Genomic DNA, 26,048 nt, shown 5'->3' with positions numbered 1-26,048 from the left:
TTAAATGTGATAATCAGGGAAATATGTATGCTATAACATACAATGGCTTGTATCAGTTATATGAAATGATTTCGTATAAAAACAGCTGTTCTTTGCAAAAGCTTATAAGGCATTGCGGACTCGTTGCATCTATGGCCATAGATGAAATCAGGAACCGCATAATAGTAGGTTACGAAAATGCAGATCGTGTGCACGTTTTTGATTACACGTTTTCCCCACACACATGAGCTTTCTGGAATAATTTGCTATAATCAAATAGTCAAACTTTTAACCACATCATTCATACTATCGTTACATGCATTATCACTTAAAAATGTAGTTGACATTACTCATTTGAATATTTTGTGGAAAGCACAGAGCGCTTAAGTAAACTTTAAAACTTAACTTTTAATTTCATATGCAGCAAATCCTTTGTTATTATTTTTAATTTACATACAAGCGACAGGTACTCATATTTAAGATATCAAATGTTTACACCGGACTGAAGATAAGATGATACGATTATAAGGGAATTACGTCATTTAAATATTTGCGATATCGTATTTTTACCATAAAGAAACGTTAGTTTTCAAAACAGTTTATATTGTTAAATGAATGTATTTTGGTAATAATATAAAGGTTTTGCATGCTTGCTTTCGATTGTTAAGTTTTCTTAAATAAAACTTGATTGCTATTTAAATTCACAAATTCTAATTGATAAGATTTACGCTATAAGTTGCTTCTTGTGTTTGTGGAGGTGAAATCGTGAAAATCTAAATAGCTTCGTCTGCTTTTAATTTTGAATGCACTACTTTAACTTTTATATTCATACACCGCAAACGCTAAGGTGAATCTCGTATTGTTTTCTAAATTGCATTAAACCTAACCACATTATTTTATCGTATATACTGCTCGTAATCTTTAATACAATTTTCTTATATTCACTCAATGAATTTTTGCTTTGCTTACGAGGTATTTTTAATACAGTACACTTATTTATGTATCAATTTTATGCTGTGTTGATTTTAGTGACTTTGCTTTTGCAATAGTATTTTTTCTAATTCGTATTAATGAAGTTCACCAGATAGAGCGTTGTACATACATGATTTGTGTTATAGAATGTGTTACTTGCATCGACTTGGTGTGTTGTTCTTAATTTTACAGGCGACTGGTCAGTCGTCTTTAACATAAAAAATTATGTTGTTGTTAACAATAACACATCTACTGATAATGTTTTTGGAGTTGCATTTATCTTGTATATGTGCAAAGTGAAGAAAGCCGGAATAGAACATTTCTATACAATAAATAAACAAACACGTTGCATGGGTTTAGCATAAATATATTACAACATACCGGCCAGTTGCGCTCAGATCATAATGTCATAGGACAACACTGTTTATTTTAGCTAAAATATTTAAAGTAAAAAAAGAATGACATGTGATGTTAAAAATATAATTTATGTTTAAGTATGTGGTGGTTGCCAGCAATATTATATTAAACGACCTCGTTATAAACTTCGAACTCGACAGAGATATCATTAACAACATATTCTGGACTACTCAACAAGACCAATATAACCTAAAAGCATCATATTTGTATTCAATAAGTATCACTCTTTAATTCCGGAATGTACGTATAATGTGTATATTAAATTGATATTTACGCGGTACTATACGTATTATATTCTACAATGTTTCCGTATTTATTTTCTGCAATAAAGCTTCACATTACATGTTGAATGTCAATCTTCGATGTGCTCTATTAGGGACATGACATAGCACTACATTTTCAACCAAGTTAACAAATATTTACCCAATTTTTTAATGCTTATTTCGAAAAAAGAAAGTTGTCTACATTCCAACACAGATGGTACAGAAATTCGCTTTCAAATAATAATTTATTATTTATATGTTGGTCGAAATCTTCTGTAAGCATGATGTTGCACGCGACAGAAATCCGTTTGCAAATAATCATAGTTTAAACAATGATTAATTCGTACAGAAATCGTATGTTACACGATATTTGTATTTTATCAATATTTTATCGTTTTAGCAGTCGATAAGCCCCTTAATGATGTGTTTGTTAGAAGAAATCGAGAGTAGTATCAAGTGCAATTTTTACATATTGGATATTTGATTTTTATCAATCAATCTGACGTTATTGGAATGATTATTTTTAAATTCCGTAATACTGTGTTATTGTTTTTTGACGTTACTGAAAAAAAACTGATGAATCAAGAGAAAAAATGTAGTCCTCGTACTTTAAAACGGCTTTTATAAATTATATCATTTAAGAATCGAACAAATATTTTTTCTATTATAGTAAGTCGTCGAATAACATACGACCAGAGAATCGATGCGTGTTATCCCACTACTATGGAAATATCATAGATTATATATATGTACTACTGAAGGAGAAACTGAAAAAGGGCCAATATTGCAAGGGAACTGAATAATTTGAATTTTCCATTTTCACGCATAATTAGTTGTCTTGTTTCCTCAATAAGACGCCTTGAATTTATTTTTACAAAAACAACAATGACCGATATCAGGAGCATACAACAACATGGTCAAAAACCGTCGTGTGTTTGACAGCCGCTAACTGTGTAAAACGATAAAATTCACGCATAGCGGTATCAACCACGACCCCACCTATGACCCGAGGGTGCCTTGGATGGGTTTGTGTGAAAAATGTGACATCGAGGTAAAAAAGGCAAGAGACAGCAATATCCCGCACCGAGATTATTTTGACTTTGGAGTTGAGAACTTTGAACCAGCGTTATCGACTCGTAATTTCTGGAAATCTTCTCAATGAACTGGCTTCAAACTTCTTAATCAGTAATAACAAATGATAAGTTAAAAATAATATTAATTTACAAATGCAATTTTAAAGATTACTGTCGAGTTTTTTATGTTTATCTTTTTTTGTGAAAAATAGATTTAAAATGCAAAAAACAAACACGAAATAAAGTCATGGAATAAAACATTACTTGTTTACACTTCGTTTCATTTTCTAGATTTGCCAATTAGCATGTAACAAATAGACTAGCTAAGATGGAATAAGTGTATTAGAATTGCCATAAATAAATATTAAATTGTCAAGAAACAAAAAAGCCAGCGACAATTTAAAAAAATTACTAAAACTGCATATGTACGCTGGTAATCCGGATAATTGGATAACCGAAGGCACTTCGATAACAGAGACACACAAAAGCCACGCGCGAAATATACATTCCTTAAAAAAATGTATTCCCTTAATATTAGTTCTTGAGACACGGGAGATGGTGGAGTTGATAAATGGTATATTATTTCGTATTTTGAAGAAGAATTCCAAGGAAAAATGGAAGATTTTTGCCAAAATATGAGAACATTCCATCGGAAAACAGCATAAACTGGATGATCAGTACCCATTCCGACAAAATTAACATGCTTAGAAATATTGGAATGCACCGTTGCTATAAAAGCATGTATAGTAATTACTGTTCTTCAAATACTGAAATTTTGAAAGTATACCATGAATAATTTACGAAGATAGAGCATGTTTTAAGACGAGGTATGGATGATTTTGTAGACACTTCGATTCTCAATAAAGGGCATGTTGGATAACAGAGATTCTCAACAAATTGGGCACTCTTATAATCGAGTTTTATCTTCTACTTGAAATGCGTTTATTTATTTTGTTACTATTCCTACCAAGTTGGTGACTATTTCAGCTTGTAGATTAATTACCGGTACTGTGCTTGAAACACTGAAATTTTGTATTCAATAGCCGAATATAGAGCATGTTTTAATAAGTGGTATGCATGATGTTATTGACACTTTGAGAACGGACTAGTCGAATAACTTTTAACAAATCGGACACTCTGATATGCAGTAGACCGGCTTAAGCGTTACAATCGATATCAGAAAAAAAAATAAACTTAAACTCGCTATAATGGTAAGATTTAAATCCCCAAGATGTCGTGTCTTCATTGATTATGCCATGAAAAACAAAATCATGCTCATGTTCGAAAGGAATAAGAAAAATGAAGCAAATTTTCGGCGATTCGTTTTTAATTTACGTCAGAGTAGAAATTCTTAATTATTACCTGCTTACTATAACATTTATTTAACAGTATTTCACTAAAAATGGTTTGTTATATCTGTTAAAAAGTGTCGGATAATCGGGAAAAGAAGTTCCATTGTCCTTGAGATGATCGGCTTAAGAAATGTCCATGAACATGTGGCATCGACTCTGTAAAATTCCTTAAATACGTCACTTTTATTATACTACACATTTAAGTTTTTGTAACATTTATAGACAAATAAATATATAATTCGAAGAGTGAACACGTTCTTGAGCTATCTCTAAGTGTTTTATTAAGTAGAAATAAGTACTTATCATCCACTTCATGCTGATTTTCGATGTAAATTATATTGTCTTTTTCATATAATCAACCGTTTTCCAGCGAATTTCTTTCTTCGTAAGACGACGTGCTATACTATTATTAGGCCAAACAATATTCACTGTCCGAAAACCCAATGAACAGAAAAAAATGCAAAAAAGCTGAAGAACTTTCCCCTCCCGCGGGGCTTTTGTTGTTCTCTGTTATCGAAGTACCATCCGTTATCAAATTATCCGCATTACCGGCGTGATATGGTATACCTCGAAACTGTATTGTAGATTATTCAAAACATCGCAAACACTAATTCATACGTAATTATATCAAACGTTTGACGCAAGCCCGTATTATAAACGCAAACTCTAGTTTATATCATCAACGCAATTTACAAAATATTATAGATAACGGTCATGTGTCACCAAATAATTAGCACGGTTTTAAAGGTAATTTTAGATGATCGTAAACGTTATTCTCGTGAAAGGAAGTGCATAATATCATGCAACATAACTCTATTATCTGCATCAGCATTTATGTAACTTCATTTCAATTGATAGTTTTTACAATATAAGTAAAATGCAAATCGGTTTAATTTACCTCCACGATACGCAATGAAGTGCTGTTTGAAAACGGCGCAACAATCCAACTGAACAAACCAACCAACTTAACCATTAATAATAACCGATTATTATTGTTCGAGCTCACCCCAAGAGTAAATTTTGTTGCATTAAGATCTATTTACAAAAATCTTACGCTGTATTGTAAATAAAAAATGGAATGCAAAAATATAATAGCTGTTTTAGGGGTATCCTCGACGTTCTGTTGCTGTTCTTTAAGGAAATAAAAAGCGACCGCGGTCCGTGTGAATTTTTTTCCTCAACTAATAATATGATGTATGAATGACGAAATACATATATATTCTCAAGATAAAACATTTTCATTTTAAAAATATACACGTTGCAATGTTGCGACCATAATTGATAAATGAATTACGATTTTTAAATATTTCGGTAAATGCGTGCTAAAATTTACCACACAAAATCTACTTCTGCAACAAACTATTAAACCTAAATATCTACTAGTCTAGTGTGACAATGGTTAATATTTCATCATTCATTATACGTCGACCTCTGTAAAATCTTCTGACTCATTTTCAACAAAATATAACAAATTATGTTTATCAGTTTTTAATTCCAGTGGGTTTCAGATGTTTGTCACGAGTGGAAAGCAAAATAATCTCGTTTAAGGTTTCCGACGAGAGCTCCAATTAACTAAAACATGCCAAACGCGCCTCCGTTTGCAATCTATTATTAGACAGCAACTTCCGTATTGACCCAAATCCAGTAGCACGCAGTACTACTGATGCAGTTAATAGTGTTTGAAAACTTGTAAAACATTATCTTAAAATCGTTTAAGTTATTTCAGTATTGGTGTCGTATGAACGAATCTGCATAATACTCAATTTAGATTTACATTGTAAATCGAATCATTCCTCTCGTCAGTTGTCAAAACGAAAGTACGGTTGGTATTCAAAAGCATTTTATTTCTCTTTCCGGGATATTTTTTTCAATATGTTGATGATGCAGTAACGATTATACGTGTATATGAAGTGCAAACACCAAAAATAAACAACGGTTGCGATAGACACCTATAAACTGTTAGATGCAAATAATATCACTTAAACATTAATTCATGTTTGTTGTAGCAGAATTTATATATGTCGTGCATTAATTTATGACATCAATCTTAACTTGTTACAGTATATCTAATTTTAATTTTAATTAGCATAAATTATATTGTTTTACATGTTTTTCATTAAATTAAACGCTTGCATGTATTCGGCTACTGCCGTTTGCATATTTTTGCTACTGACGTTTGCCATTTCTAAACGTACTTTTGACGTTTGCCATATTTGTTTTCACTCTTTAAACGTGTATTTAATATCTGGTAGATATTTGTGTTTGTTTATGCATAGACATATGTAATATATGTTCGTCCGGTAAAGCATAGACAGTTCTGTGATCGTTAATTTTCGAGAACACTGACTCTTTGTAATTTTACTACTGACGTTTGCTTCTTAAATGGAAATTTGCGCCGAAGTGTTCTCGAAAACCAGAGCAACACACAAAACGCGTGATATACCGATCGAAAGCTATATGCATGCCATATTGCCTGCGCTAGGTCGTATGAAAGGCAGAGGATGATCAGCAAAGATATGAGGAAAAAAACCTACCTTGCGCGGCTGTTTGTTGTCATAAAATTACTACTGACGTTGACTTTTGTGGTCACGTGACAGTTTTTGTTCATTCACAGTGGAAAGGTAAAGTTTAGGAATAAGCATACGTTTTTTTCTGTGTAGAGTTTATCTTACCGAAAAACAAAGTATGTGTTGCTATTCGCGCATGGACGAGAAACGAAAGAGTGCACGTTTAATATCTTAAATGTGTCAAGATCACAATTCAATCAAATTATCAATCTCATGCACCACGGTTACATTACATATGTAAGAGCACGGAACGACAACTCTGCAATAAGATTGTCAAATTATCAATCTCATGCACCACGGTTACATTACATATGTGAGAGCACGGAACGACAACTCTGCAATAAGATTGTCAAATTATCAATCTCATGCACCACGGTTACATTACATATGTGAGAGCACGGAACGACAACTCTGCAATAAGATTGTCAAATTATGTGTTTGTTTTTAGCATGTTTTACGTATTTTTCACTCAAACTCGAATTTAATAAGAGAACTCTAAACGAATATATTATTATTGAAACAGTAAAGCGCCTTAAATACAATAAACAATGATAATTGTTTGCAGAGAAATGTATAAACAAAACTTAATATCCAATTTCAGGAAGTAAATTTTCTTAACGGCCGACGTTACCGAATCGATAACAATCCTACACGAGCCTGTAAAATTGGGACAGTCGGGAGCATAAACATTTCTTAATTTAATGTGTTGAATACCCGTGCAATGGGTGTGCACGATATTATTGAAGGTGCAGGTCATCATATGAACAAACACACCTTTGGGAGAGGGAACGTATAATTAAAGTGCACTTTTTGAAACAAAACACTACGTATAGAATTTCAATCGATTATGCACTATAAATAAAATTGCGCAACATGTGTTACAAAAACACAATAGTTAAGCCGAGTCTTTTATAACATATTAAATGTATAAGCATGCATTCATATATTTAATGTCGCGTAATGTTTAGAATATTTTATTCTCAGAAGTGACTTAACAATGGCGGGTATTAAAGAGGGGACGTCTCTTATAAAATGTGGACCGTGTCTGTTTGATGGCAATACAGTGGAGCCTAGGTATTTCTGTGTGGACTGTCTGGAATACCTGTGTACCGAGTGCATACGAGATCACCGGAGAAGTAAGTCATCACGTGAGCATAAAATACTTGAAGAGGAAGAACTTCCCATGGATGTTAAACTATTTGAAGAAATGAAGAAATTATCGGATTGTACCAAACACACGGATATTGAAATAGACCAATACTGTCCTACTCATGATGTTTTAATTTGCAGGTATTGTTTGCAAAACGACCACAGACTCTGCAAAGGTCATTCTGATATGTCATGTGTGCTGGAAGAAGTGTCCAAATATAAAAATGTGGAAGAACAATTTAATGATCTCCAAAGTAAGTGTAAAGTAAGTTTCACTGAAATGATGCAAATCTTAGAAGCAGCCCAAAATGAAATATATAAAGTTCAGAAAGACATAAATGATTTTATCCGTAAATTAAAACACAACATTGACCATCTTAGAAAAGACATTGAATGAAAGCGTCGAAAATGAAACTCAGCGTGCACGACTCTCTGAGCAAAAAACGTCAAATCTTGAACAAAAAGTTTCATATTACACAAATTTGTACGCTTTAACATGTAATGTGTGCTTTGATCAGTCATAAAAAAATAGCAATCTTAAAACATATCCGCGAATTTCGCCAAAACAACGAGATTGATTGCAGTAACAGTGTTTTCAATATATCAATGTATGTCCGTCATTTGGTTGCCCTTGTCGAACGAGAGAGTTCAAGATCATCCTATGAAATTCAGCTGCTGGACATTTCGACTGGTCATGTATGTTACGTATTTGACGAGTTCAAGCTCTCATCGAGCAGACATCAAGGCTATTGGCCTGTTGTGTATTTATGTAAACCCAACAGAATATCTACATGTAAAAAGAATATGAAAGTTATTGTTGCTGACGAGAAAACAATTTACCGTTTTAATATCGAAGACGGCGAATGTGACACGGTGTATGCAGTAGGAATATGTGCCTGGTCCTACGACGCAACATGTACGAGCGAAATAAAACAGCGCAATTCCAGTGACCGTGAAATTAATCCCCAAGAACTTAAGAAGGCTGTCGATGTTAAATGTGATAGTCAAGGACATATGTATGCGATAACAAATCATGACTTGTATCAGTTATATAGCATGTCTTCATTTTATTTTAACAACTGTTCTGTGCAAAGTCTCATTACTTGTTTCGGAAACAAATCACTGGCCACAGATGAAATCAGGCAACGAATATAGGTTACACGGATTCAGATCATGCGCATGTATTCGAGTACTATTGTTCCACAGACACATGAGATTTCTGCAATTAGTTTTTCATCAAGTAGTCAAACTATGAACCACGTCATTCATAATCTCGCCATATGAATAAGTATTTAAACCTGCAGGTGACATTCCTCGTTTGATGATTTATTGGAGGACACATACTGTATTTCTGAAGTAAAACTGATTTACCTTTTGTTTCATTGGAATCGAAGCACGATATAGCCTTTGTTTTTATGAAAGCGATCAGTACTCATCTTAAAGATACCAAATATTTAAACCGAACTGACGATAACATGCTGCGATAACTAGGCAAAAACTTGATTAAAATACTATCGTTGTCCTATTTTAGTATAAAGCAGCCAGAGTTTTCTGAACGGTTTAACCTGTTAAATGTATATTGGTATGTAGGTATTGCTAGTGTCTAACGGTGATAAAGTTATATTTTTATATAAAAATAGATTTTTTTTTACATTCACAAAAGCTTATTGATAAAATTTAAGCTAGTAGTTGCTTTTTTGGGGGTGGGGTGGTGGGATACATCAGTAAAATGTTAATCGCTTCGAATGCTGTGTATTTCTGAATGCACTACATATACCATAATATTCATGAACCGAGAAAGCGAATGTATATCTTGTTTTGTTTTCCTCATGTTATTTAACCTTGCCACATTATTGTATCGTAAAGTATATTGTGCTAGCTCTCTTAAATAAAAAAATCTGTAATTAAGTCAATGAATTTCGCTTTTTTTTCATGAGATATTTCTGATGCAGAATAAAAATGTATGTATCGATTATAATGTGGTATATACATGTTTTTGTGACGGTGTATTTTTCACAGTATTTCTTGTCATTAGTATGAATGTAGTTGATCAGTAAGAGCGTCTTACACAATACGCTTACGTTGTTTACTGTATGACTTAAATAAATTTGTGTGTTTATGTGTTGTTCCATATTGTACAACCAACTGTTGATAATAATTCTGTGAAGAAATAGGAATAGGAAATGCCTTTAAAATAATTAAGCAAACACGTCACATGTATTCAGTATACATTTATTTAAATATGCCGACTAGGTTCGCTCAGCTCATCAGGTCATAGGACAACACTTTGACTTCAAAGTTAAAATATTAAAAGTTAAAAAGTCTGCCTTTTGTTAAAGAATGCAACCTATCTTTTAGTATGTTGTGTTCGTAAATTGGACAGACACGTGATAAACTTCGAAATCGACGGACAGTTTATAAGCAACAAGCAAATTCGTTGAATTGATATCCCCCGCCCAAAAATAAATATTTCTACCAATATATGACCTTTGATGTGTGACCTTGACTTTGGTCAAAAACACATAGGGTTTGCACTGCCTAATAATTGAGAACAAATACATCCGAACATTTTAAGAATCCATTTTAGTATGGTAAAATCCTTACCAAATAAGACATATTTAATCAAATTGTGTGATTTTGACCTTAGTGTGTGACTTTGACCATGACCATAGCAACCTGGATCTTATATTTGACACTCAGCTAGATAATGGAGAACAATTGTGGACAGTTGTTATAGAATCCCTTGATGCAGAGTAAATGAATGACTAAATAATAAATAATTCATCAAATGTGTGACCTTTGATCTCAATATGTGACCTTGACCTTAGACCAAAGTACTATGGATGTTACATGTGAAGCACCCCCCAGATGATTGAGAACAACTATGGCAAGTTTTATGGCTCTGGCTCATGTGTTAATGGAGATAAAGCTCTACGCTTATATTAAAAAGCATTTTTTTTCAAGATACAAAGGGCCATAACTCCGTTATTAACATATGGTGTACAATGACATTTGGCGTGCATTATGCTCTTATCCATATATATACTCATTCCAAAGTTCAATGAAATCCGCCATAGCACTTCCAAGATATGGCTCCGGACGGACGGACGGACGGATGGAAAGACGGACGGACGGACAACGCCAAAACAATATCCCTCCGCCTATGGCAGGGGATAACAAATACGGAACTCCTCAACAAGACGATTTGTTTATATATGCATATTATATATATGCCATCAAAAGCACTGTTTAATTCCGGACTGTATTTATCACGAATATATTAAATTGATATTCACGCTTACACGTTTTAGTATACACGATTTTCCGTTAAATGAAAAAAGAACGGTGCAGTTAATTGTTTAATGAACCCCTCCTTTATTTACTGCACCGCTCTTTTTTCATTGCACTGCTCTTTTATTTAGTTTTGCACTCATCTTGTTTTCCATCTCGTTCCCTCGACTTAGTAAGTCGTCCCCACGACATAACTTACCCACGAGTAAATAAGTCGTTATCTCGGGTTAGTACGTCGTGGGAACGAGAAACGAAGACAGCAATGTAAAACAAGAGAAGTGGATGTCACCTCTATGGCACCGTACCTTTAAGCTCTGTTTGTCAGAATATATTATGAGTATTGATTGAAATTGTGACGTATTAGTTATTTTTATTTTTATCAATGAGTTTGACGTAATTCTATTTATTTTTATGAATGTCATTAAATTTGCATTACTGTGTTATGGTAAGTTGAAGTTATTGAAAAGAACTAATGAATTTCATCGAGAGAAAAAAATTAGTCCTTGTGATTTAAAGCGGCTTAGAAATAACGTATCCTTTAAGAATCGAAAACATCTGTTTCTGTTATAGTTTGTTGTCGAAGAACATACGATCAGGGTGTAGATGCGTGTTATAAAATTGGCCAACTATGATTGACATAACAAGATAATATAGAAAATATTTTTAATCCATAACAGTTATACAACATATTAAAAAAGCAATAATTTTAAAGGTAAATCCTTTTAATGCAAAATGTAAATAAAATATAATGCACACATACATTTATTTTAAAAATGACTTTACCTACGAAAGTGTATTCATTATTGTTTTTTTCTTGTCATTAATTACATGTTGTTTGTGATTCTCTTCTTCCGATGTAATTCATAAAAAATCACCGTCCTATAAAGAGACACAAACACAGAACAGTACAGAATAATTTATTTCGACTTAAGCATTTACACAGCTCATCGTCATAAACGGTTATGAGGTTAATACATGGTGATCACATAATGTAAAAATTTAGTTTAATACATGCCACACGTATAACATTAGTCTAAGCTTATTGTCTTTGTGAAAATATATAATTTATCCTACATATATAAGACATTTTCTCACATTTTAAAGCATTTAAACAAAACATGGCTAGTTTTCTTAGCACTATTTTATTTGAGCTATTTAGTAGTTCGATAAACTTGAACATATTTGGGCGAGATCTATAATACTTCGGAATTAATGTATTCCTAAAATCGACATAGTAAGGACAATTGTAAACACAATAAAGGCGACCACAATGCTATAGCTGCAGATCGCATCATTAAGTAACAATTGACTTCTACACGACTAAGTCGTTTTTATTACCATTTATTTATTAAAAAAAGAAAAAGGCCATAACGACTGTTGATTATTTCTTCTGTCAGTAACACTTTTGATTAAAGGTATCTTTTTTACGCTAAGTTCGTATTCTTCAATATCTCTAAGTTCGTATTCTTCAATATCTCTAAGTTCGTATTCTTCAATATCTCTAAGTTCGTATTCTTCAATATCTCTCAAGGACATCTTAAGACGATTTGATTAAAAAAAGAACGCCATCTTACTTATTTACGGCAGTGTAATGTCTGTTTCTATTTTTCATAACGCCTCACCTCGATGCATGTGTGCGATTGTTTTAAATGAATTATTTTTTTCATAAATAAATATTGATGCGTAAAGAACGAAAAAGGCTGCGTTGATTTTTGTAATTTAATAAAAAAAAATATGAATACGCAATCGGCCATATTTACTACATAGAAGCTGAATACTATAATATGGGTCATTTCAACTTCTTCAAAACAGTGTACAAAGACAAAAACCTATTTAAAGTTCTTAATATTTAATAAGTTTAAAATTCGGGATTTTTATCACTTACTAAAATAATACCTACTTTTTTTTATTTTGTAGCGTCAATGAAACAAAAACTTTCAAGGAAAATCAATCTGGAATTTCAAAGATTTTGCAAAATGATTCATTTCTCGCTTTAAAGAAAATCACTCATGCCTGTCACTTTTGCCGCAGTTCATATAATTAATTAACATATCCATTTTGTGAATCAGTTATTCAAGATTTCATTCATGACAAGCGACATGCTTATTCATCGCTCGTACATTTCCGTTAAATTCCGGTACTCGGCTATTTACAAAGAATAAAGTTAGTACGTCAGACCATGGGGAATGTTGAAAATATGCGGAAAATTCCGAGAACACCCGATGTTACATTCTTGCAATCCTGGCGAATGAGAGGTAACGCATTTTGACACGGACTGAAATGATTGAGGCATCTATCATACTAGAACTATTTGGGTGGCTCCGTTAAATTAGGCAGGCTCTCACAATCGACCACCATAAACAGTCAGGCGTTTTGACCAAACGGACGCAGTTTCGAGCTTTCATTAAAAAATTGTAATGCGTGCGTAAATATTTAACACGTGTGTTCAATACAGCAAAATTTAGTAAACGCGTTTTCGACCAGTTTAATATAATTATATTTTAAATGTATGTGTTTTGGGCGCTCAGTTTTGTGATTTTAGCCAGTTTTCGTACCGGCTCGGGACACAGATATGGTGCGGATCCAATGGCTTGCGATACAATGAAGCCGGGACACGGCTCCAATGTTCGGCAAACTCGCCACACACCCTACATTATCGATACCAACATGGACGGCTATGTTCCATGCGATAATCAACAACAGCAGAATTGTGGCGTTCTTGGTAAGTAATTGCTAAATTGTGTTTATTTAAAGTTGTTTGTTTTGAAATCAAACTAAAAACACACCGTTTATTTCTCTGTCGTGTTGCCGAAATATTGCACGAATTAATCCAAACACAAAATTGTAAGATAAATTTACAAACATTTGCCATCGGTGGGGCTCAAGAGGTTGTCCTATGGGAACAAGACGACATAACCTCTTAACAATCTGAAAATTCTTATATATGACTGAGTGAACGTTATGAATGTTTACGCGTGTGTTTTTTTTTCAAGTCCGCATTAGAGGCCGTATAGGAGCGACAAACGGAGGCCAATTTAAGGGGTTCCTATTGCAGGCCCGGACCAAAACCCCGGAAGGAGTACTTCAATACGTTGGAGAATATCGCTACGTCAACGGACAGGTACGTCGTCAAGTCATATGTTCATTTTATATATTTATTAATGACTCTTTTGACTATTTTCACGTCAGATTAATAAGAAAAACGGTTTTAACACAGCCCTAAATTTGGTAATCAAGAAAGTGGTAAGAAGTTTAAAAGGCGCTATTTTAATAAATTTACTAATTCCTGAAAATAAAAAATAAAAATATTTTTTTAATTTTCAAATCTATATGCACATCAAGAATACTTAGTATACGGTTTTTAATAATTATACGTGCCTATTATAACATCCTTGCATTATTCTATATTGTAGTATTTACGCTATTTTACTTATTTTACCTCTCAGTAGCCTAAAAATAACAATAGCATACACATATTTATTGATTTTGAATCCTGGAAAAATAGCTAGTAACGTTTATTTACGTTTAATTCTTAAGACTGCACAATCTTCACATGCGCATTTTTTTTGTTATTCTACACCCTGCAAAACATCTTCACATACCTCTCTGTTTCTGTAATTTTGCACCGTGAACAAAATCGTAATGTACAACTATATCTTATATAATGCAGCCTGAAAAATATCTGTACATGCACCATTTGTTGAACCTTTGCAGCGTGTAAAAATTGTCTCACACACCTATTTCTTTAATTGTCCATCGTCCAAAAACGTTATCAAAATCATATTCTATAACTCTGTAGCCTGTTACAAGTTTTTACATAAACATGTTTTGCAATTCTTCAGCCAGTAGTAGCGCGGAACAACGCAAACCAGATCAACGGAGCGCGCATGTCAGGACAGTTTGGCGGAAATTTCAACCCCATAGGAGGGGACGTACCCATGGCCCTGGGGCAGGTCGGACCCCCAGGCTTCCCTGGGAGCCCAGGTGTGTTCCCTCCAGGCGGTGGACCAAACGCCCCGTTCCCCGGTAATAACGGACCATTTCCTGGCAATACCGGAGCGTTCCCAGGAAATACGGGATTCCCGGCAAATACTATTGGTGGTATTAACAGGTAGGTTTACATGAATTTTAAAATAATATCAAATGTGTATGAATGGAATAATTGAATAAGTATAGCCGTATGGTCAGTGTACTGAACACATAAACAAATAAGAAAGATTTAGAATCAAAACTTATATTCCTGAATAAACACGTGTAATTTAATAATATTGTCTTGGGTCCCAGCTTGGTCAACTCGAACGTGATGGTACAGCGTATGCAGTGTGTGCGGGGAACCGCGGTGACTCACACAGAAAACAGTATCAAAAACGTCGTTAGTCTCATCTGGATTCCACCAATGGGATTCAACCAACCGGTCGAGTTTGTGTAAGTAAATAACCAAACGTTTCTAAACTGAGTTTTATTAAACAACGTCGATGTGCGTTTTATGAACGTCGTTCACGATGGGCGTTTAACAATCAACGGGACACTAGTACATCGTACATCAAGTTTATTAAACTGGTAAAATTTGATGTACCGGTATGAGGCGGATTGGGTCGTGTCGATATGAGCGTTCTTTCAAAAAAAAGTATGTGGATTCACATTAATACAATTGTACAATAAAAGACATCCTAATAGAAAACATTTTCACACATAGATTAATATACAGTTGTAGTACGTGTATTATAAACGTGTTTATTCCTTCTATCTGTTAAACCTCCATAATTTAGTCCTACATTTTGGACGTTTAACGCGAATGAAATGCTACTTTTTAAATACATTACTAAATATTTGCATAAGACCCAACTGATTGTGCTCTTCTCTTCGTGAAAAAAATCAACACAACACTGCCACATCACAGTTCAAACCTCAATATAGCCAGTGTACAACTCTGGTGTTATTCCTTTTCCAGGGCAACCGTTGTACAGGACTACAACACTTTCTGGATGGGACACAGGTCCAAGCGCCTAAATGCCAGGCCCGCATTGCGCAACAGGCCCGGGGGCATAGGTAATAACATAAGATTTTATACCTCTCAAATAATCTACTCCCTTTTCCTTAGCGTTATTTAAATGTTAGTTCAAATTACCAATAATCATTACACCATTCAAAGTGAGTTTCAACGCTCATTTACTGTACGCTCAACACGGCAATTGTACAATATAAGCAATCACGATCTCACGAACTCTCCCACGATGTGGATCGAATCCGTGACTTCTCGATCGCTCGGCGACACATGCGGGACACCATATTCACAACGCCACGGCGACTTGTAGTATTTTGTATTCAATTGTTGTTTTATACACATACAAAACAGTTATCTACTCCCTTAAATAATATTATCTTCTCGCTTATTTAATAAATGTACATGTATTTGGACACATACGTTTAATCATATACGTTTTTTGTTCACAGCAAGCACTGCACGATTTTTCAGCGTCGCCGGCGCAAGTCACGTCACTTCCGGTTTTGTCGTCGTGTTGATGTCATTAGTCAGTCTGCTTTTTGTTATGCTTTAAAATTTAAATATTGTCGATCATCGCATGATACATCGCACTCTCCATTGACTTTGGTTTGCATTTGTGTTATCTCAAAACATTATATCTCGAAACAGTATTGTACAGTTCGCATTGCCCCTTCTGTTGATAACTAAGTTTCGATTTGATCGGAAATCCATATTTTTGTTTTCTTATAAAAAGTCTGAAAACAGTTGCTTAGACTTTTTTTAGTTATTGCAGCGTATGACGGCTTTACGACTGGGATTTATACTTATATTCATCTTATTATGCATTATATGATAAGTAGACCTATATATATTCGTTTGTTAACCCTTTCAGCGCTGGAACCGAATTTTAAAGGCCTTTGCAAACAGTTTGGATCCAGATGAGACGCCACAGAACGTGGCGTCTCATCAGGATCCAAACTGTTTGCTATTCTGATAGTATTCTTTGAAAAAATTCTAGAAAAATGCTAATTTTAGAAATTCAGCAGACAACATTTTAGCAGACTACAAATTTCCAAGCATGCAAAAGGTTAAATGAATTGCATAGTCAGACTTCAATAAGTAATTTGCTCTTAGGTGTATTGACTAGACTAATTGCTTTTCTAAAATTTTTTGGACCTTGTCAGTTGTCAAACATGTGTCATCGCTGTGCCAATATCCTAGGGGTATAGATTCATTTACGGTTACGCACGTTTTATATAATTTAAATTGTTACGATATTAATCACCGTTTGGCTAATCAAAAATGGGTATATACTAGGATAATAAAGTACGTGTAGATTTATTAATATAATATCCGTTTTAAATTCACATTAGATAAACTAAAGGGCCGAGAGATTAACAAGATATTATCATACATGGATATGCACTTATTATCTTCACAATCGTGTTCGTTGATACCTAGTAATTTACCAAAATTAAAGGACAAAAGCGGAAAAGAAAAAATGAGTGATAATACTTATAAATATGTAGTTTACAAGTTTATTGTGTAATCCATGACTTGTACAATATATACAGATACAATATAATATGATAAACATGCATGGCCAATCTTTACAGATTTGTAATAGACATTTAAAAAGAAATATGTATGTTGTGTATATATGTATGACTGTGAAGTGTGCTAAATGTATAAATGTGTCGGATATATGTAGGATTGTATGTTTGTATCAGAATGTGCGTACATAAGAGTATGATTGTGTTTGTATGAGTTATTGTTTGTGATATAACGTATGCGTGCGGTTCTGTGTGCTTTCTTGTTTTTAATATATCTAAAATGTAAAAATGTAAACTCAGGAACAAGCGTTTAAATGTAAAAATTAAAATACCATTTTTTAATCCTGAGCATGTTTGCGTAGTACCATTTTTGTCATTTTTTTGTCTTCCCGTCTCCTTTGAATAAAGTGACTAGATTGACCATATTTAATTTCCATTTTGCCGGTATAATTCTTTTTTACAAATATTTCTTTACAATTTTATACATTTGTATTTTTGATGATATTGTCATTAAACATTAAAACACGCGTTTGTCTTTGTTTGTGATATGAAGATGTTACAGCCGAATACTGCAAAACAAATAAACATCGCAGAACGTACAGCTCACTTACCATTTGACAAAAACTCGGTTTAAAAAAAACCCATTGCTATGGTAATAAATTCAGAATAAAGATACTCTACACGCAATAGCCGGTAATGCCCTGGATAAAATCGAGTTAGTAAACTACGTTCGAACCAAACGTACAAAATACAATTATTCCAGTCGCTTGCAAACACTAACATTTTCTATATGTTTCTCTTACGAATGATTTAGTATGGAGAAGTGATAAAAGAGTTATTTTCATTAAGACTGATGTCGTGTAAAAATAGCATTAAAATAATTCAGTGCACTATAGTTATTAAAAAGGCACACAAGGACGGAGTTCAGGAAGAACTTTTTACTGAATATAGAGGGTACACAAACCTTCAACGCTTTCTTACATGCTTAAAGGGGCCTTTTCACAGATTTTGGCATGTATTGAAGTTTGTCATAAAATGCTTTATATTGATAAATTTAAACAATGCACCTAAAAATCTCAAGTAAACAACAAATAATACAATTAAAAAAAACAGTAACCCTCAACTGGGCTCGAACCACTGATCCCTGGGGTCCTGGAGTAAAAAGACTTCCGCTTAGACCACTCGGCCATCCGTGGTCATGTTATGACTGGATGTATTTTTAACTTTATGTAAGCAATCCTCGTAGTTTCACAAAATATAACGACAACAATAGAAGTTTCCAAAGTATTCAATCGTTTCGCGTTGCAACGCTTTACAATTGTCAGATTTTCAAATCGTCAAAAGATGCATGTAATATATATTTTAGAGCATGGTAAATGTTCAGTATTACTATTTCCTCACAAATATCATAACTAAAACAAAAATTCGCGAATCTGAAACAACTTTTTTTTATTTTGTCAATTTACCAAAACGTGAAAAGGCACCTTTAATATGTCATTTGGGAATGTGATTCCCCGTTATTTTTCACCGTTTTATACCATTAATTACTTTTCTTAAGTGTTTAAACGCCGCTCACTTTCCAGCAATATCAGCAATAAAATTATTAGCGTTTATATCATATTAATATTCGCATTTATATCTCGACTTTCCTTGCTGCGAAATTTTGTATTGAGTGACAAATTACAGTACCGGCAAAGAAAATTCGCAGCGAGTAATTTAAAAGTCGAAATAAAATGCGAATATTAATACAAAATAAACGCTGCCGAAACGCCCGCGGCTGGATTGCGGATGTCATATCATCAGCCGAAATGAAGATGAATGAGCGAATATCAATGAATGCATGACTGGCGAAGTGTGTGAGTACACGCCGAAAAATGATCCGAAATGTTACGCTCATCCAATGAAATAACAGTTATGCATCACGTGTGCTGTTTATGGATTGTATGCGTCACGTGTGCTGTTTATGAATTGTATGCGTCACGAGTGCTGTTTATGGATTATATGCATCACGTGTGCTGTTTATTGACTGACAACTTAAATGATGTTGCGACCTAATCCGAGGTCATGGCGAAGTCATTTAGGTATATTATTAATTATTATTATTATTGAATTTTTTAGCTTGTAAGTTTCAAAAGCTTGATGGACAACATGATATTTTCCACAGGACAACTTAAACAGTATGAAGTCGTGTTACACAATTAATTAGTGGTATTCCTGATAAATATTCATCATGAAAAATAAAAGTGATGAAAAAATTACGTGTTTTATGCTCATACGCGGCGGAAAGTTTTTCTCAGTTAAATACAATAACTGACGATTTTTTACCTATAGTTGATGAAAGAAAGCGGTCCAATTAAATCCTTATTATTCATACAGTCACTGCCTGTTTAAACAAAGACGGTTTTTGAAATAAAACCTTAAAATTTAAAATACACAAGAACATTACTTTTACACACATTTTATTTACACTTAAAATTAAAATGAACAAACATCGTTAATAAAAATGCGATCTGGTAAGGCTAAAGAAAAACGAAGACTGAATATGAAGGCAACGTGACGTATATATTAAGCGTTATTCTTTGGAAGAAGCACACGCAACACAGAGAAGTGTCCAGTCACTTTACCATAGTTGTTTGCATTTCAACTAAGATAAATAATACATTATTTTAAACATTTTGCATGTCAAGCTGAACAAACGGACGATACGGAATGGACCACCTAACGGGATGCACCCGGAAGATGAATCAAATAAATCATATACTCAATCTTTCAAAATATACAGAGAATAAATACATAAAGTAGTTACAAAACTGAAAATTATTATTGCACTTGCAGTAGTCATGCAATTATATAATTCTTCAAACTGACATCCAGATTAAAACTTCATACCAACACAAAAGGGTCCTATATTTCGCTCATATTTGGTCATATTTCGATTCTTTTCGGCAGATCTTTGCTACGACGAATTTCCCACCAGTCTGAAATCATCAATATATTAGACTATAGCTACTGCAACATATATATACATTCATATTAAACCAAATTTGCAATATGATACATAAGAAAATCCGTATACGTACACTTGAGAACATTTCGCAAGTTTGCATAAATGTACGCTTACACTTTACAGGAACACCAAATGCCATACAATTTAACCAAGAACTGACTTGAATACCCAGATTCCTCGATTTATTTTCAACTTCCATCAATAACTCTCATTTCTTTTCAAAGAACCACCCAACGACAGAAAGTCTTCACAAGTATAGCGCATGGAATGATATTTTTGTAAACATTACATCATTCATGATGAATTGTTACCAGGGTGCAGGATCACGTGAGAACCGGAAAGTGGTGCTTTTTTCAAATACTTTTTAAAAAACAGGTTTTCTTAAGAATTTCAACTAGTGCATTAAAGACAGATGACAATGTGAAATACATTAGAATTACTTTATTTAATAAGCATGTGTTCTTGTTAAAAAATTATATGTGTACTGCATTTATTTATTCAGTTACTAGTATGCCTCACGCAACGTGAAATTTTGTCACCCATTTCAGACGTATTCAAGGATTTACTCTAATGCCTTAAGATATTGGCACAAATTGTAAGAAAAACTGTCTTTTATGCACTAAAGATTTTTGCTAATGAATTTCAATAACTTGAGATATTGGCAAAAATAACGTTCTTAACGGTGTGTTTACATTCTGTCCAGCCCGTGTGTAAACCCCTGAAAACTACAATAATTCTGCACCCTGTTTACATTATGACGGATGTTTATTTTAATATGCTTCATGTCAAATCCAACATGCTTGTTGACTATTTGTTTTTTCTTGATGATTGCTGCAACATGCTTGGTGACTAACCAATTTGTGTGTGTTCATTATTCCTCATTCATGCTCAGATAACATATAATTTCACTGTCATAAATGTGTACTTTAAAATTCTAACAAACGTGATGAAACTGTACTCTGAAATCATTCATTTTCGTTTTTTCCACCAAGAGTCATTAACAACGGCAGTTTAAAGGAACATGCAGTTAGCTAAATGCAACTAAGCCGAATGCAAGTTACCAAACTATGACAGTAGGTGGCACACGTCAATTTTCCGTATGTTGAATACATTTCTTTTCGGAAAAAGAAAACACAACCAAACCATTTTGACTACTATACTGAAAACTGAAGAAGTTCCATGCCTTATAATCTTTATTAAAAAATAAGTTTACTTTGCCATTAAGACCACTAGACCTACTGGGTACGCAATCAATTGACTGCCGTTAATGTTTTTGACATTGGTAAGTTCGAGTTGATACTTCAGAAAAATTATATGTATTTTATTCAGGATATACCGGAGCTCATGTGTTGGAAGTGTGGTCCATCCCTGGTCCAAATAATTACAGTATAGGTAATCTACCGATTTAAATTGTATATCGACGGCATATTTATAACATACATGTATTTATAAGTAGCCCATCACCCATTGCCACACACCTGTGCGAGTAATTTTCAGATTTCTCCTGTCTGTTTACTAGGCTATAATATGAACGGAAATAAACACATATTTATCATTTTATGTCTATACAATCTTTGTGGTATATTGTGAAACCTGCAAGATACAAGTACTCATGTCTATTACTACTATTGTAACCCACGTTGAGAATTTTATTCTTCTACTATTAAAAAATAGCATAGACCATACTTTTCGATCAATTTGGAACAAAATAAATACAAAAATGTTATTAAAACAGGTCAAGTATCGGTGGTCTCGCGGGCCTCGTCGCGCGGGCCGGGCTACCGAGCTCGCGAGGCCTGAACGCTTGGCTTATTTTTGCTGAGCGCGGGTGAACGGCGGCTGTAGCCGGAACTCGCATAAATGGGCGTGGTCTCGTGGCCTAGTCGGGCTACCGAGCTAGCGAGGCCTAATCGCCAGGCTGTCTTGCTCGGGACCAATCGGGACCGTTTGTCTCGGCCCAGGACCGAAGACGCCCAGCCGAACACGTCGGGCCAGGAAAGCGCATGCGACAGGAGGGCCTCGTCTAAGCGGTGGCTTTCAAAGGCCTACTCTTGGCAGAGAATCTATCGTTGACTGCGATTTCCGTGTATTGGCAATGGCGACAGTCTCGATAAGCGGGTAGAAAAGCGTTTGGGCGGTAACGCTGCAGACGAAAGCATTCCTATATATGCTTTCGTCTGCAGCGTTACCGCCCCAAGCGCTTTTCTACCCGCTTATCGAGACTGTCGCCCTTGCCAATACACGGAAATCGCAGTAGAGAGAGAGAGAGAGAGAGAGAGAGAGAGAGAGAGAGATAATGAAAATGAAAAAATCTTTCGGGACGTGGTAAGTCTCCCGGGCAGTAGCTGATTGTCGCGGGCCGGTGTTCGAGAGCAGGAAAATCGGGCGCTTGTACAGCGCGAGCCAGGCTAGAGCCCTGACAAAAAAGGCGACAAGCTTGAGGAACCACTTGGCAAAGCCAAGATACTCGGCCGCCAAAGCGGCTCGCAGTGGTACCTCCTTATACACACGCAACCAGCGGGAAGAAACCACACGCTTGCCCTCGGCGATGCGAACGGGGCTAGAACTAGTCGGTCCCGAGACGTTCAATCGGACACGGCTTCCGTACCTTCGATACGGAGAGCCTTAACGTGTCTTGTCAGTTCGGCGCGATCTTTTAACAAATGGGTGGGTGAGTCGGTCGGCAGGGCGGCATGCCATGCGTTCCCTCGGCGGAACGAGCATGGCGGCCGCGACCAGGCTCACGTGCGAACTCACAGTCGTATCACGGCCGACTCGCAGGGACGATAATACACTTTTTTTTTAAGTTTCATTATGTCCTATAACAGTTAGTGAGAAACAGCTACCGACAAACACGGACAGAGTGGCGAACGGCGGATGGATGAACAACGCCAAAACAATATAATCCGCCTTCGGAAGGGAAAACACTTATAATAGATATGAAGATAGATGTAAATGAAAACAAATAATGATAGGTTAATCTACAAGTAAAATTATGCACTTAACATAGCAAGTTACAAAATACATACCCAGATGATAGTGCTGAAATGTTTCCCTTCTTAAAGGGGCCTTTTCACAGATTTTGGCATTTTTTAACTTATTCATTAAATGCTTTATATCGATAAATGTAAGCATTGGATCGTAACAGCTCCAGTAAAAAATCAAGAATAAAATTTAAAAAAGGAAAAGAACATTGCCCGGTCCAGGTTTCGAACCTGTGACCCCTGGAGTCCTGCCAGAGTCCTGAAGTAAAAACGCCTTGGCCTACTGAGCTATTCCGCCGAGTACACATTCTTGACGTATTTATACCTTATATAAGCAATCTTCGTAGTTTCACAAAATTTAACGACAAAAACAGAACTCTCCAAATTATTCAATCGTTTCGCGTTGCGACGCTTTATAATTTTTAGGTTTTAAAATCGTCAAAAGATGCATATAATGGCTATATTAGACCATGGTAAATGTTCAATATTACTGTTTCCTCACAATTATCATAACTAAAACGAAAATTTGCGAATCTGAAACAACTTTTTTCAATTTTGTCAATTTACCAAAGCGTGAAAAGATCCCTTTAAGGAGATAATCAATCCACTTTATCTTAGGACCAACTAATTCTGTCTAAAGAGGCGCAACTTCTGCCATAACATAACATATCCGTTATACGTCTTAACTTTCAGTAGTCGTCCGTAGCATTTCGGAACGACTGTCAATTGACCTCATTGTATCATGCATGGTTATTTGTTGCTTTGTGCTTGGATGAAACTTACATCTTTCCATCGCGCTAATTTATTCAATGCATCAATGTTTGATTACATTATGCACTGCTCCTTTTGCATAAGTCTCTCTGCACCAACCAACATACACATACCCAGCATGCAATTTACGATCATGAATGTTGCATAGCACATGTTCACATGAATAGCACCACTAAGCCGAATGTAAAAAGAGATTCGTCATAAGGCACGATATAAGTGTCATCAAGAATGAAAATGCGTCTTCATACAAATTGAAAGTATCATCAAGAATCATGACACAGTCATAAAGAAGGATGTAATTCTTAATTAAATACCGTTTCATAATAGCGCACGTGACGTAAAATTACATTTGCTGGATTGTTCATCATGTAATTACGCTATTCTTCGAGACTAATTTGGTACAAGATAATAACAACAATTCATGCTAACAACAGCCACTTACAACAACATGCGAGGGTAAGACTACCCAGAATTCCTTGTTGGGGATCATGTCACTTCCGGAGGCCTGTTTGCGGATCCTCATGTAGGCGACACCGGCCGTCAGGTACAGGGCCAGAGTGACGAAGAATCTTATAGATCAACAGCAACAAACTGTTAATACTTGATACGTTACAAAAGTTTGCGTTTATTATGCAAAAAATTGAATAATACATCGATGCTGAAAGACAATTCATATGTGAGTTTAGAATAAATAATGTTAAGCATATTATAATTGTGCATAGGGTCATATCCGCAAAATTCCTCATGCGAAATTCCGTATATTTCCTTAAACCTATTTCTCTTAACTCTAGTACAGTGTATGCTAAATTTGTAAAATATGTGTACACTAATGTAAACGCGCGAACCATTATTTTTTCTAATTATTTTGCTCTAGTAAAATGACATAATACTAGTACATTGTATTCATTTTTTACTATTTTTGAGGATGCAGAGCTTCTGTGATTGATATCTTTAGTTTTATTGAAAGTCGACGAACTTTCTATTTTTTATTCGAATACCACAATATTAATTTTAATATTATTTGTTTATTATTTTTTAATGACGATTATGCGACATAGGCGTTACCTTATCAAAATGATCACAGTTACCCTAATTTATCGCTGCGTTACGATTGAAAAGCTTCTATCGTATATTTAAAAAACATTAAATGAGGAAATAGGCCTAAACATTTTCTTACATGATCAGCAATATTGATCCAACACTGAGGCCCTCAACAGCACCGCTAGAGTGGCAACCGGATGTTGGACCGGAAGCTGAACACTTTCCTGGGCATGCGCAGATGGTGGTTAATGTCATTTCCTGAATAAAGATTACACACATATACTGTATGATAAATTAGAATGAATAATATTCATTTTATGTACATACAAATGCTTGAGGTCGTTGTTTAATTAATTGATTAACGGATCCGCAGACTTTTTAATCGAGAAAATTGATAAATGTAAGGAACTATGAACTAAATCCCTAAGATGCTTCGCCCAATATGAACTTACTGACCCTTTATCCCACCGTACGGGTATAGTAAGCAGTCGTGTAACGAATACAATCAAAATCAACGGCAAGGTTATACAGTCAATGTAAATGTTTCAATTATTTAAACCCTTTGTGTTTGTTATACATGTATTTTATTTTGCATTTGTGTGTGTGTGTGCAGAACAATAAAGCTACTGTGGGCTATTTTTATAT

At 34.7% G+C, this 26,048-nt stretch overlaps 2 protein-coding genes across 2 annotated transcripts in view; one reads left to right on the top strand and one right to left on the bottom strand.

Annotated features, from left to right (window-relative positions):
• The first annotated feature begins 13,490 nt into the window (after positions 1 to 13,490).
• Positions 13,491 to 17,097, top strand: LOC127854423 (uncharacterized). Its single transcript, XM_052389448.1, has 6 exons — positions 13,491 to 13,785; positions 14,057 to 14,184; positions 14,906 to 15,174; positions 15,348 to 15,488; positions 16,015 to 16,112; positions 16,518 to 17,097. The coding sequence occupies exons 1-6, from the start codon at positions 13,569 to 13,571 to the stop codon at positions 16,619 to 16,621; spliced, it is 957 nt and encodes a 318-aa protein (XP_052245408.1). The 5' UTR covers positions 13,491 to 13,568; the 3' UTR covers positions 16,622 to 17,097.
• Positions 17,098 to 20,042: 2,945 nt separating this feature from the next.
• LOC127854434 (uncharacterized) overlaps positions 20,043 to 26,048 on the bottom strand; it is an 11,544-nt gene continuing 5,538 nt past the window's right edge. The window contains exons 5-7 of the mRNA XM_052389468.1: positions 25,540 to 25,661; positions 24,805 to 24,931; positions 20,043 to 20,578 (exon numbers count right to left, since the gene is read on the bottom strand). Coding sequence (XP_052245428.1) covers positions 20,516 to 20,578; positions 24,805 to 24,931; positions 25,540 to 25,661 — 312 coding nt within the window. The 3' untranslated portion in view covers positions 20,043 to 20,515. The remainder of the gene's footprint in view (positions 20,579 to 24,804; positions 24,932 to 25,539; positions 25,662 to 26,048) is intronic.

This window comes from Dreissena polymorpha, chromosome 13, assembly GCF_020536995.1.
Source record: "Dreissena polymorpha isolate Duluth1 chromosome 13, UMN_Dpol_1.0, whole genome shotgun sequence".
Classification (NCBI taxonomy): Eukaryota; Metazoa; Mollusca; class Bivalvia; order Myida; family Dreissenidae; genus Dreissena; species Dreissena polymorpha.
Note: the sequence above shows the minus strand (reverse complement) of the source record. Positions and strands in the feature narration are given on the sequence as shown.